General features: G+C 45.0%; 1 protein-coding gene across 4 annotated transcripts in view; it reads right to left on the bottom strand.

Moving 5' to 3' along the window:
* The window catches only part of LOC144110454 (polyadenylate-binding protein-interacting protein 1-like), a 29392-nt gene extending 16753 nt beyond the window's left edge, over positions 1 to 12639 (bottom strand). The window contains exons 1-6 of one of the 4 annotated variants that reach the window (XM_077643355.1): positions 12336 to 12639; positions 10420 to 10550; positions 7688 to 7858; positions 5593 to 5705; positions 4676 to 4784; positions 2089 to 2211 (exon numbers count right to left, since the gene is read on the bottom strand). In XM_077643355.1, the coding sequence (XP_077499481.1) occupies positions 2089 to 2211; positions 4676 to 4784; positions 5593 to 5705; positions 7688 to 7858; positions 10420 to 10550; positions 12336 to 12459 (771 nt within the window). In that variant the 5' untranslated portion in view covers positions 12460 to 12639. Of the gene's footprint in view, positions 1 to 2088; positions 2212 to 4675; positions 4785 to 5592; positions 5706 to 7687; positions 7859 to 10419; positions 10551 to 12302 lie in introns of all 4 variants that reach the window. The other 3 variants (XM_077643352.1, XM_077643353.1, XM_077643356.1) reach the window with 3 other exon arrangements.
* Positions 12640 to 12710: the final 71 nt, after the last annotated feature.

Raw genomic sequence — 12710 nt, 5'->3', positions numbered from 1 at the left:
ATTCATGGTCAGTGGCATGCTTTTTCTTTTGCCAGCATGTTTTCACTCCACTGTTCGCAACCTTGTGTATAATAAATTTCGCATTGAAGTTCATTATAAGCGGATTTGGGTATATCGAATTATTCCATATATCGAACAAATCGCACTGAATAACACTGTTCATTATAACTGGGTTTGGTTGCATTTCTAACGGTTCGTCTCTGCCTTATTTTGCTGTAGGGAAATATTTTAATGAACTGACCAATAACTGCTGGACCTATCTGCCTAGACAGTATCTGTGAACATTCTTTGGTTCTGAATACTAAGTTTCGTCGTTTAAAAAAGAAAACAAACAGGTGAGTCCCCGTGTTAGGGATTAGCACTATAAACAAGACAGGCATGGTAGCCAAAAAAGCATGGTGGTGCCTTTTTTTCCCACTAGGCACTGCCAGCTTGAAATTGGTTCAATCCAATCCAATCTAATCCATCCGTGATTCAGTTATGATGGCCGCGAGTGTACTGCTTCTTTTTGCAACATCAACAACTAAAGGTCAAGTATTAGTAGGGGTAGTTTTATCGCTGGTGGAGCATAAGCCAGTGGCTCCCGGCCAAATGCTGATACTGAGAACAGACATATAAACAAGAAAATGCAGATATGGACATGAAAACGGGAAGATCCTGGAGAGGCAGGGTCTAGAGGATCTCGATTTTTTACCATGCGATGACTTCTTTCCTCAACGGGACACAACCCCCAGTTTTACAATAACTTCCTGGTATTTACCTAAATCCATTCCTACCATTAGCACACTGGCCTGCTGCATCGCAAACACCAATGAAATGAGATGCCATCATTGGCCTGTCGTTGCACAAGAGGAAAAGAGAATGAGTTTACGGGTGTTGTGTATGAAAAAAAGACACAGGCAAAGTTGCATTGGTGGCATGTGACTAACCAAGTCAAACTCCTTGTGTCTTGGGAGACACTGGTCTTAGACCTCTTTTCCTTATTTTAAGTTCAATCCTAATGAATCTATGCATCACTTTCAGTTTTTTAATGCTGATTTCAAATGTTAAATTGCTTTTTCTATAAATTAGATACCTCCTAACATAATTTAATCTAGTCAATAATTTTTTGTTTAATGCATGGCTATATATCTAATGAGTACAGAATTCAATAACCAAAGTATTTTCTATTTTACTCTAATTTTACAGCACTTGGAAAAGCAACATTCAAGGTGTGCATATCATGCATGGATAAACTGTGCAAAATCATTAATTTTTGAAGCATGGTTGAAAAATTATGCATTGGTTACTGCAAACACTGCTCCTTCAGCTTCCCTTAGCAAGCAAAATCTCCATACGTCCTAGCTGTCAGGATATTGACATACTAAGACAGCCAGTAGTCCAAAATTGTCATGGCGTTAAATCGCTCGCTTCTGAGCATATTCAGCCTACATGAAGATGTAAATTTCATACCATGGTCAAAATTCTGACTTCCAGGAGGAAAAAAAATTGGGGGAGTTGGAGGATAATAACTGCCGATTAAAAAAAAAAACAGATTTTTAGAAAAACTATTTTTTGGTTATTTTTTAGTCCCACCTTAACATTCTAGTAATTGCACAAGAATATACTAGCGTCTTAAATGAGCCACATGTGCTGTGATGGAACACCACCATCAGGATCAGCTTCATTATGTCCCCTCTCCCAATGACTTACAATTAACCCCATCCCGCACCAGTTGTGACTACCTTATCCCTGTAAACTGCAGTCTCATCTGCCCATCTGGCTCCGCTTCATTTGACTTCACTTGGAATCCACTCCGATACCTTCAGGAAACATAGGATATCCGTTCTCCGCATTATATGCCCTGCCTCTACCCATTTCTTCTCAATTCTGGCTAAGCTATCACTGACAGAAATGGATAGGTCTGCTAAAACGATACCCATGCAATGAAGCAATTTCAAAGGCTCTTAGACCTGGGAAATCCAGAAGTGAGGCAACAACAACGATAGTGAGGCAACAACAACGATAGTGAGGCAACAACAATGATAGTGAGGCAAGAAGCACGAGCCCAGCAGTGGGGTGAGGAAGAGGAGGTAGTCCGCTGCTCACCTTCAGCACCTGGGTGGTGCACTTGATGTTGTCCTTTGTGAGAGACTGCAGGAGAGCGTGCATCATGTTGGGAATGCAGGAGGCCAGGTGCTTCACCTTGTACGAGTGGTCCTCCCGCAGGAACTGGGGAAGGAACGGCAACCACAGACAGAGGCAGGGTTGTCGAGGTGGCCCCGTTTCTCCAATTCGACCCACCGAGAGAGAGACAGAATGGTCCCGCACAGTGCTCAGTGATTGGCTAGAGAAGCCTAAGCTCAGCCCATATTCCGTACGTGCCCACTAAGTGGACATGTCCAAATGGCTGTGGCTTAAATTAGGTGCCTTTTCTTGCTATAGAAAATGAGAAAATGCATTTTCCGTTCTTAACCTAATACGCATTTTCATGGTGCAATTGCTAATAGAGCGCTGCAGACAGCAGTACATTATTAACAGTGCTGGAGAAGTGCCAGTTCGAAGCGTAAATTTAATAAAACTGAGAGTAAGACAAGGGGCAGTTTTAAAATGCTATGCCTTTACAGACAGCATAGCAGGTTATTTAAGTGCACGGGCCATAAGCAGCGGTGGGTGTCCGCACTTCTGCGACTGCAGACTTCAGCAAAAATTCTACCTTGTCCTTGATGCATATTCTTCAGCAAGAGCAGCAGGAAATTCTTTCCTGCGCATGCGCACCCCGACAGGCCAAAAAGAAGTTTTTGCACTTTGCTTTGAAAGCATCGCCAGCACCACCATTTTAAACCGAATCTTTTTTTAACAGATAAATGCATTTTAAGGTTTGCTTGTCAGACTTTTCGGTCACTGTGGCATCTGTGCTTTACAGCAAACCTTTCATTTGCACTGCAGAGCTCCTCTGCGTGACAATAAGGTGCGCCGATATCTTCTACAGCACACGCTATATGCATGGTCATATACGTATTGTGTAGGCTGTTATGTCGCTAAGAAAAAATTAAGAAAATTATCTCAGCCTAGGCACCCCTAGCGGTACCATACTATTCACTCACATAATGAATCCACTCTCCACTTATGTCATTAAGAATTAATTTTTTTTAACCTCGCGTGCAAAAATGTGCACCTGACCTTCACGGCCACTGTTCAGCACTGCTTTATCTTGCCATGATTGGCCAGTGCCATCAACTATCGTAAAATCGTTGGATTGCGCTGTAATACAGCAAACACCTTTTGAAGCAAGTGATGCTAAATTCCAGTGACACGAATGCCGGTGATGCGGGGATGCAACGTATCGATTACGCGCTTTTTTTTGATGATGGATGAATGGATGGAACAGAAAAACGAGCGAGCGGGCAGGCGGATATAAATGAAATTCAGACACTTACAAAAATCTGTTTAAACTTCTTCCCCCGTGTAATGAATCACCCCCAAAGTGATGTCAACTTTTCTTTAAAAAAAAAAAAGATTTCATTAAGTGGGAAACTTTTGCTTTATATGATGTCTGGCTCGAGATACCAGCTTCGATCGGCGAGGATAAACCAAAAGTCAGCACCATATTCGGTGATGCCACACCAAAAAACTTTTGCAATGGCTGTACTGGCAGGTCCAGCTCTTGTCAACAGCAGAATGACAAAAGCAGACGAACATGAGACATGTGGAACGAAGAGTGAGATTAACTGTAACCAAGCAGACAAACGTGAGAAATGTGGAACGAAGAGTGAGATTAACTGTAACCAATTCAGGCAAATACCCAATCCAAACGCAGTAAAGAACAAAAATTATCGTTAAGTTCCACTTCTCTGCAAAACCTGAGCGCTAACAAGCCTGCAGCTTAAACCGAGATCATTTTTCTTCCAATTTCAGCGAGTGACACAACAGTCTGTATGTTGCATACATAGCTGCTTAGACAGGTCAACTGACAGTAGCAGCATACCAGGTTAACCGCCAGGCACACCTCTCTTGTAATCATTTAAATCTCACTCTGTCCATGTTATCAAGATGAGCTTGCAAGAATAGGAAGATGGAGTGAAAGAAAAAGAAGACAGCTTCGACAGAATACAGAGGTCTCTGTAATCCAATCAGTGCAAATGCATTTCTGCAGCATTAACGTACGTTGTTGGATGTGTTGGTGACTTGACATGAATGAAAATGGCTAAAAAAAATGGGATGAGAGATAGACATGAGGCACCCAAGTTCTCTCCAGCAAATGAATGGATTTATTGCATAAACGCATTAAACTCGTGTGAATAAAGCATGCAGAGATGCTAAAACAAAGTCAATATCAACAAAGCAAAGGCACGAAAGGCCGAGTCATCAATCACGAAGACAGGTTATGACAGATTTGCCTGTGTTATCGTACGCAAAGGGGCAACATAAGTTGGCGGACCTTCTGTACGCCTGTATAGCCATGACATGGCCAATCATAATTCATGACTGATGACCCTTGATGTTTTTGTTTTGGTAATATTTTTCTTACTTCTGCATGCACCTTCTTCACACATATTAATATGCGCTCCTGCACTATTTTAACTTCTCCCTGACCGAATACACAAGAAAAATTTGGATAAGAACTAGAACCACAGCCCGAGAACTCAGTTCAGCGAATCAACAGCAAAAAGAGGAGATGCCTGCCAATACTGACCACCATCTGTGAGAACAGCTCTGCAATGAACGACAGCAGTCCGCGTAGGTAGGCATCATCAAAATCACCGGACCCCAGGTCATTTCGCTTGACACACTCTTTGTGGCACCTGGCAAAAAAAAAAAAAATGCAATGGGTAAAACTTGATTCAGGCTGCCAAACTTTCCCCAAGTAACCAAAAGGGTGCTTAATATTGTTTCAGTCGGATATTTTGCAAAATTATACACCGGAACAAAGAGCAAAAGAGGCTCAAGAAATATGAAACGTAATATTAACCTATAAACATTTAAATAAAATCTTTTAGAGCTGCACTTTAGAGAGACCACTGACCACATAAAATGATGAAACAGGTGGCATACAATAAGAATGTGACTGCCTCAACACCGCAAAGTATAGCAGTAGAATCTCAGTGATATGATCCCGGTCGAAATGAATTTCGGGATAATACGAATTCGTAAAATGCTATGGTCATAGTGCATTGTGTGCAATGGGCAGAAATTCAGACGTTACGAACAACCATCTGCCCCACTGCAGATGATATGAATATGCGAGCTGCAACCACACCGTCGAGCATTAAGTACTTGTTGCCTGTACATAGCAGATGCCGGGTAACTAGTTGTGCGGCCCATAAGTCGCCGACGCTGCAATTGCCAGTCGCTCAGTGTGCACCGTGAACATTGAGCGGTGACAGGCGGCCATAAGTAAACCCCGTCAGCCAGAAACAGATTTGTGTCAATTATGAATACGAATTTTGTCAGTTTTGGATGCCACGAGTTTCGGATGATAACGAATATTTTTTGTAGCCCCGTGAGATTTGTATGATCGAGATTCTACTGTAATAACAAATGTGGGTGGAGTAAGAACAGCCACACTACAGCTACGAATGCACAGCATATTTGCAGACCAGGTTCACTCACCGGTCCAAGAGCATGCTTGTGAAGTCCTCCTCCACGCCTCTGATCTGAAGGTTGCTTCCCAAGTGGTTGCACAGGCGTGCCCCGCTATACCTGAAGTTTGCCTCTTTCAGGCCCTGCACAAAAGATGGGGAAGAGTAAGCAAGCAGGAAGGATCACATAACTGTGACACACACAACTAAATTCATCCTGGTTTCACGGTTTAAAAGAGACTCTGGACAAGAAGTCATGTTCCGACTCACTGCTATGAGGAAAACTCGAAGGGATCCCATGCAACACTACCATAGGCCCTTACCTGCATGTCTTCCTATTCCGTGTCTTCCCTCTTAGTTTATGAAGCCAAAGAATGGCTTCTGCTCAGGCAGTACAAAGACACTAGTGGCCGGCTTTCTTGCGAGAAGAGCAAACACACTTGTGAACGCATTGTTGATGGTATTGCGCATGGGGCTACGAGAGTAGTGGAGGGCTCTGGATTAATTTCGAATTCTTGGAGGTGTTTAGCACTTCACCTCCCCAAATGAACCTGAAATAATGTAGCACGATGAACCAGCACGTGATGCATGCACCTATAGCAACCCCGCATCCAAAAAACAAACGGAGGAACCTTTGAAAAAAGATTTTGAAATGCTGTTTCTAGACTTGGAAAATCTTGTTCCCACTGACTCGACAAAGCAAAATAGAAAAAAAGAAAAAAAATCAGCAAAGACAAATTAAACGCAGCACAGCACTAGAAAGCCGTGCCTTTATTTCATCATCATCATCATCAGCCTGACTACGTCCACTGCAGGGCAAAGGCCTCTCCCATGTCTCTCCAATTAACCCAGTCCTTTGCCAGCTGCGCCCACTCTCTGCCTGCGAACTTCTTAATCTCATCCGCCCGCCAACCTTCTGCCGGCCCCTGCTACGCTTGCCTTCTCTTGGAATCCACTCAGTTACCCTTAAAGGGACTATGCAATGAATAAAAAGTCGCTTGTAAATGTTTTCAATGCTTATAAATGATGCTAAGAAGCATTCACACCAAGTATGAGTCTTCGGAACTGAGCCAGCAATTTATTATGATTTTTTAAAAATCGTGCTTTTTAAAATTCGTGGGCCGATTGGTGTGCTCGTAGTGACCGATCTGAAAACTAAAATCATGAAAAAAGACGTCACTATACCCATGACATTAGCAGGCTACCACAGGCTATCATTCGCTGAAGCCACGGCAGCCACGGAAGCACACTTCTGGTAGCCGCGAAAATAGTCTGCTTGTGCCGCTGCGCGACCCTCTCGGGCAAGCGCAAGCCAGGGCGTTGCCTTCGCGCATATGGTTTCGATTTTTCTCTGCCGCCTCCTCCTGTCGGGAGTTCCGGAGCCACTCGCAGTGTCTTTTTCGTCCGCCCGAGATGAATACGCCTTGCTGCGTTGTTGGCTGCAAACCTGGTGACTGGCGAGGTGTTGAACTTAGGCATGTTATTCCTAGAGATGCTGCTGCTGGGTGCTAGGAGCGACAACCGGAAGTTGCAAACCGAACGTCAGCGGATAACGTGTTTATGGGCGGGGCCGAGTCCCAGGCCTGTTTTCTTTATTTTTGTCTGGTGCCCCACGTGTACGAGTTGAGGGGGGGAGAGGAAGAGCGTAATTTTTAATCGTCTATATCTTGGTTGTTATTGATGCTAGCTCAAAAATTCTTGCGTTGGGGTGACGAGTGACGAGATGCCTATCTCTCGTCTGCTTTACGTAATCTCAATTAATTTATTGCATAGTCCCTTTAAAGACCAGCGGTTATCTTGCCTTCGCATTGCATGCCCTGGCCAAGCCCATTTCTTCCTCTTGATTTCTACTCGGATGTCATTAACCCGCGTTTGTTCCCTCACCCACTCTGCCTCGACGGTACATCTATCATTTTTCTTTCCATGACTCGCTGCGTTGCCCATAATTTAAGCTGTTTGCAAACAGCACACAGCTTCACTGCATAGCTAAGAGCGGCATGTAAAGGCAGTGCGCATGCAGAGATGTTGAAAAAGGATGTTTCATGCGGGCCACAGGAAGATACTTTTATGGACCTTCATAAATCTCATCTGTGCTTGCAACGATAAGTCCAGGAAGCAGTACTCACCTGCTGAAAGATTGTGTCGACAACTTGAGAGAGACCGCCGGCATCGGTAATGCCACTCAATATGCTTGTGACATCCTCTATTTTGGAGTCAAACTCTGCAGGACACAGCGTGACGTCGTCAATGAAGCTCATGAGCTCCAACATTGCATACTGGTTTGCGTCCTGCGACTGCTGTGCGGATGCAAACACGGAATGAGGAAAAAAAAACAAAATAAAAAAGCCAGCAACCACACAGATTCAGCTTCACTGGCAGCACTACTAAACTGCGCACACATTAAAACTCCTAAATCAGAAGCAAAAATAAGCAGAGAGTTTTAGCCCCGAGAAAACCGTACGCAGCAAATTGCTGCGCTAAGGCTGATGATGATTTGGTGTTAATGGTGCAAGGGTGACTTCGTCAAAAAGTAACACAACTAGTGTGTTTTGTCTGGGCAAATTGGGCCAAAGGCCCAGTTTCCAAGCATTTCAGTTACCAAAGAAACTGACCAACAGTGCTAATACCCTATGGCAGTGGGGGTCAAACCTCACACCTCCTGCAAGCAAGGCACATGCTGTGACCACTACTTGGCCACCACTGCAGTCTCGCTGTGCTAAAGCTCTCGCAGTGTATGCTGAGAGCTTCAGATTAGTATTTCTCCACAACTAAGTATCTGTACTTACAGTACACAGTGTCGGCAAACAAAAGAAACCAATAGTCTCCGCCAAGTTTTACAATGTGTACTGCATACTGGAAAAATTGCAGCGCAGCAGTAACAAATACGAGACGAGAAGGACGCAAACACAAGCGCAGTAAGCCACAAAGAAAACTTCGTTCATGAGCCAGAATCTTAGCATTCGAGCTGAGACAATCGGTACCATGACACTAGGCATTATCAAGCCAACATGCCTAAGGCCATCACCACCACGTCAACATCAGAGTAACAGAGCTACCTAGTAGGAAAACTGTCGCCACGGACAGTCGTTCACTCACCGCAATGCCAAGAAGTGTGAACTTCGTATTCGGCTTGGCTCATAATTGGCCAGAAATGTGGGCTCATTTGAAAGAAGGCAAATTTTCTTTAAGGAAGCCTAAGAAGTGCATTGCTGATTTCCACGTGTACACACGTAAACCAAATATTTATCTGCATTAAATTTAGTAAAGAGGCAAAAAACGCATTAAAATAATTTCATGTGCAGCATCACAATGCAGCTACGTTACAGTAGCCAAATCCATGTAGTCAGCCCCAAGCCAGATACAAAAGTCATCCTTTCAGGCATTCCCATAGCTGACGAAGCACTCTTAATAACTTGCAGTCAAAGAAGCTCTCAGCCCTCTATGCGATTTGGATAAACTATGTTAAGCACAGCCTTCCCTAGGCTTAGGAAGTTTAAAGGGACCCTGAAGCGAATTTCATAGTAATATTCCAAATCAACAAATCTGTAGAGATGATCTTTGAAATATTCGAGTGGAATTTAAAAGCAAGCCTTCTCACTTGGGCATGCCCAGGTGACATGGGCGGGATGTAGTTTGATAGGGTGTTATGGGGTGCAGTCCCAACCCGTTTCCATTATTTCTTTTCTGACGCTCCGGGCCATACAAGTTGAGAGGGGCGAGAAGCACAATTTTTAATTGCAGATATCTTTGGTGTTAATGAAGCTAGCTTAAAATCTTTTGCAGTTTCAGAACTGCGTCTCAGCTTTGCAGTGAGAAGCTTATAGTACCCTTAAAGGGCCACAGAAAAGGATGTTCGAGCTTGGCTTTAGAATGCTTGCACTATGTAGGGTACAAGCCACTGAGTGTTCATGTCACGTACAAGACCTCAAAAGCAAGCAGAAAATTTACAATATATTTTTAAAAATTCCTGCTTCCCCACCTCGCAGTGATGCGTGGTGCCGGGCTTTCACGCAAAACCTGGCATATGACATCATGCTGTGTAAGGGACGTTAGCAGCCGGAGGCTATCATCGGTTCATCGCGCCAAATTCTTTCAGACATCACATAGCTACCATGGCCGCGGCCACTGCACATGCACCGGCAGCCGGCGGAGGTACGGGAGGGGCCAAGTGAGTGGGGTCCGCCGAAGAGCGCGGCCGTTTCGGTGTGCGAAACTTTAGAGGAGAGGGAAAGTCGCCAAGATGGGGAAGTTATAATTCTGACTACATACAATTCATCTTCCACAAATTGCTTCAAAATAATTCTTGCTAGAGAATATTTGTGAAGCAACGTCCTTTAGGATCCCAGATATACCGCAACTTTATTGAGAGCCCCTTTCTGAAGCCCTTTAAACCTCTTATATGCAGGGTGAAGAGAGCCCTCATCTCTTCAAGACCTGTTAAGTCTTTTTAGAGGTACCCTAAGTGGCCCAAAGACTTGACCAAGACCGCATATATTGTGCATGCATAGGTAATGCAGACACACACTATTATAGGACTGCGGTGCTTAATTGTGAATGCTGTAACAAGAAATCGTATGTAACGAGGAACACATGCATTATCTCTCACTTTGTTTTATGGTAACTAATGTGCTCACTGAAAAAACTGGACAAAAAAAAAGAGAGGGGAAAGTAACTGAGAACACATCAAGCAATACAAAGGTAGTTTCATGACACTTGGTAGCACCATCTTATTAAATTGCTTTATACTTGCGTTTCAGTTTTCATTGCACGTTGTCCACATAACGATAGCATAGCGATTGATTTCAAACACAACAAGATTAAAAAGGGAACTGGCAGAAAACAATATGTGTGAACTCACTGGTGAAGATGGACAGGGTGAGCAGGGCTCTGCAACTTCCTGTGGCGGAGGGATTCTAAAATGCCTGGGGACGAAAACTGGCGCCTCCGGAGAGAGAGTGCTCTTCAGCACAAACGACGCCATGCTTTTCTCTGCAATCAGTCAGCAATGCGAGCCAGTGTGAGAGGAGCTCATTGCGTGAAGGCACATCATTGCAAATTCACTCCGTGGTTGGTTTGTAGGCGCGAAATTACAGTATAATCTCGTTAAAATGGTAACCGCTTGAGGCCAGTTGCCTTGTAACGTGACTTATGATGGTCACGGCCAGTACACTTACGCGAAGCAATGAGGTTCGCCGATGGCACGTTTCGAGTCTTCGTCAGTTGCTGCAGTTACCTAATGTTATCAGGGAAGTGTAACTGCGCTTGTAGCCCATTTACAAGATTAACCAATGTAAAGTAGGATAAAAATGATGAAAATCCCTCTTCGGTAATAGACTGAATTCATAAGGGACACAGCTAGTACGGTGGCACAAAACTACATTAAAGGCAACATAAGCAACAACGTCCTTTCTTGTTTCATCAGTCCTACCAAACTTTAACTGAACTATTCCGGTGCATGGCTCATGAAGAAGCCAGTGTTGGCACCTTCTCCGCTGAAACAAACTTTGCATGCAAACTAGCTATAGATCAGAAGCTACACAGCCACAGAGCTCTGCTATCGGCTAGTCTCTCGTGCTGCTTTCGGGCGATGAGTGGAATTTTCTGCAAGTCGAGAACCTGAGCGACGCAATGAGCAACAGCGGTTCGCCAGCTGCAACCCCTTCGCGTAAAGCCATCGCGCGGCGTTTCGCCGCGAATTATCGCCTCATGCAGTTAGCGCTTAATTCGAACTTCCCGTTTATTCCAACTGGCGCTTCAATCCAGTCAACATCGAATATATTAAGGGGATCCAGATCGGGTTCCTCTGAATTCGAACTCCACAAATATCGAGCAAATTTGCGGTCCGCTTTCGAGTTTGGGCTACCGAGATTATGCTGCATTAATTTGACGCGATGAATAAGAACCATAGTTCTTCACTGAGTAGACTTTTGAAGGCAGTAGGGACTGACTCTGTGGATACGGAAGACAACTCACCGCGCTGCATGCTAACAACGATGCGGCGCGAAAATGCCTAAGAAACAACAACAAGAAATAATCACTTGGAGCTAATTAAAACTGGAGGAGGCACACGGCTCACGTTGCGTATGTGCCCTGAGGTTCCCACAAACCACTGAGCAATGGCGAATGCACGCGCACGAGCTGGCAATAGAACGCCGTTAGAACGCTGTCCAATTTCTCGCATCTGGTTCGTGCACAGATTGTGCAACTGTCTGCAGGTAAAAAAGCTGTTAGCCCAATTATTACAGCGGAGATCCGCAACAGCAGCAGTAGCATGCATGCCAAAAAAATTTCACCGTTGTGCACTCTCGCGCGCCTCGGTTCGAACCGCGTGCAGTGTGGAACCCGAACGCCGAAACGAAGGCCAGTCGACCTGACACGCTTTATATGCCGCAGCCAATTTGCGCAACGGAGCCTCCTGAATTACACCCAGCGCTAATCGGCACGACCAGTTCTGGCTAAAGAGCCCTGAGAAACAAACACGTCGCTTGAGAATATGCGAACGCTCCATCACATCCTCTCCGCAGCCGGGTTACCTGAACTCCAGAGTCGGACAACCGAACTCACAGTGTCACGTCGAAGTCGCGAGATGGTCTAATGCGAACGTCAAACCAGTACTGCAACCGTTAGATCGTACCACATCGAAACGTCTGTTCCCTCCTCCCCTCAACTGGCGGCATGAAAGAACCGGTCAAATCTGCGACAACGTGACCCCCCCGGGGCAAAACAAACGTCGGCGCCGACCTGTCAGCTTGTTGTCGAGTTGAAAACACGCACCGTCAGAGCAGTCTGTCGTCGACGCTGACCCGACTTTAGGCGATTGTCGTAGCGGTGTGACCGCTGGTCCGGGAGCAGCACCGCTCGCTTTCTTCGGGGTACTGGAGTTGCCGTTCGAATCCATTTTCACCCGCGCTTCGGAGCTTGGCGCGTATGCACTCTTCCTGTTTACCAGAGGATTCGAAGGCGGAACAACCTAGCGCCACCGATGACAAGCATTAGCTTGTTTTCACTGGGGTGATGCGACGTGCGCGTCGGACCCACCGCTGCTCGCTGCCGCTGCTAGTAAACGAAAAACTAAACCAGCAAAAAGGCAGACAAAGCGCGTCATTTTGATCCGACACAAGTAAAACAGCTTTTTCAAAAAACTTTTTA

This window comes from Amblyomma americanum, chromosome 11, assembly GCF_052857255.1.
Source record: "Amblyomma americanum isolate KBUSLIRL-KWMA chromosome 11, ASM5285725v1, whole genome shotgun sequence".
NCBI classification, from domain to species: Eukaryota; Metazoa; Arthropoda; class Arachnida; order Ixodida; family Ixodidae; genus Amblyomma; species Amblyomma americanum.
This window is presented reverse-complemented; position numbering and strand designations above follow the sequence as displayed.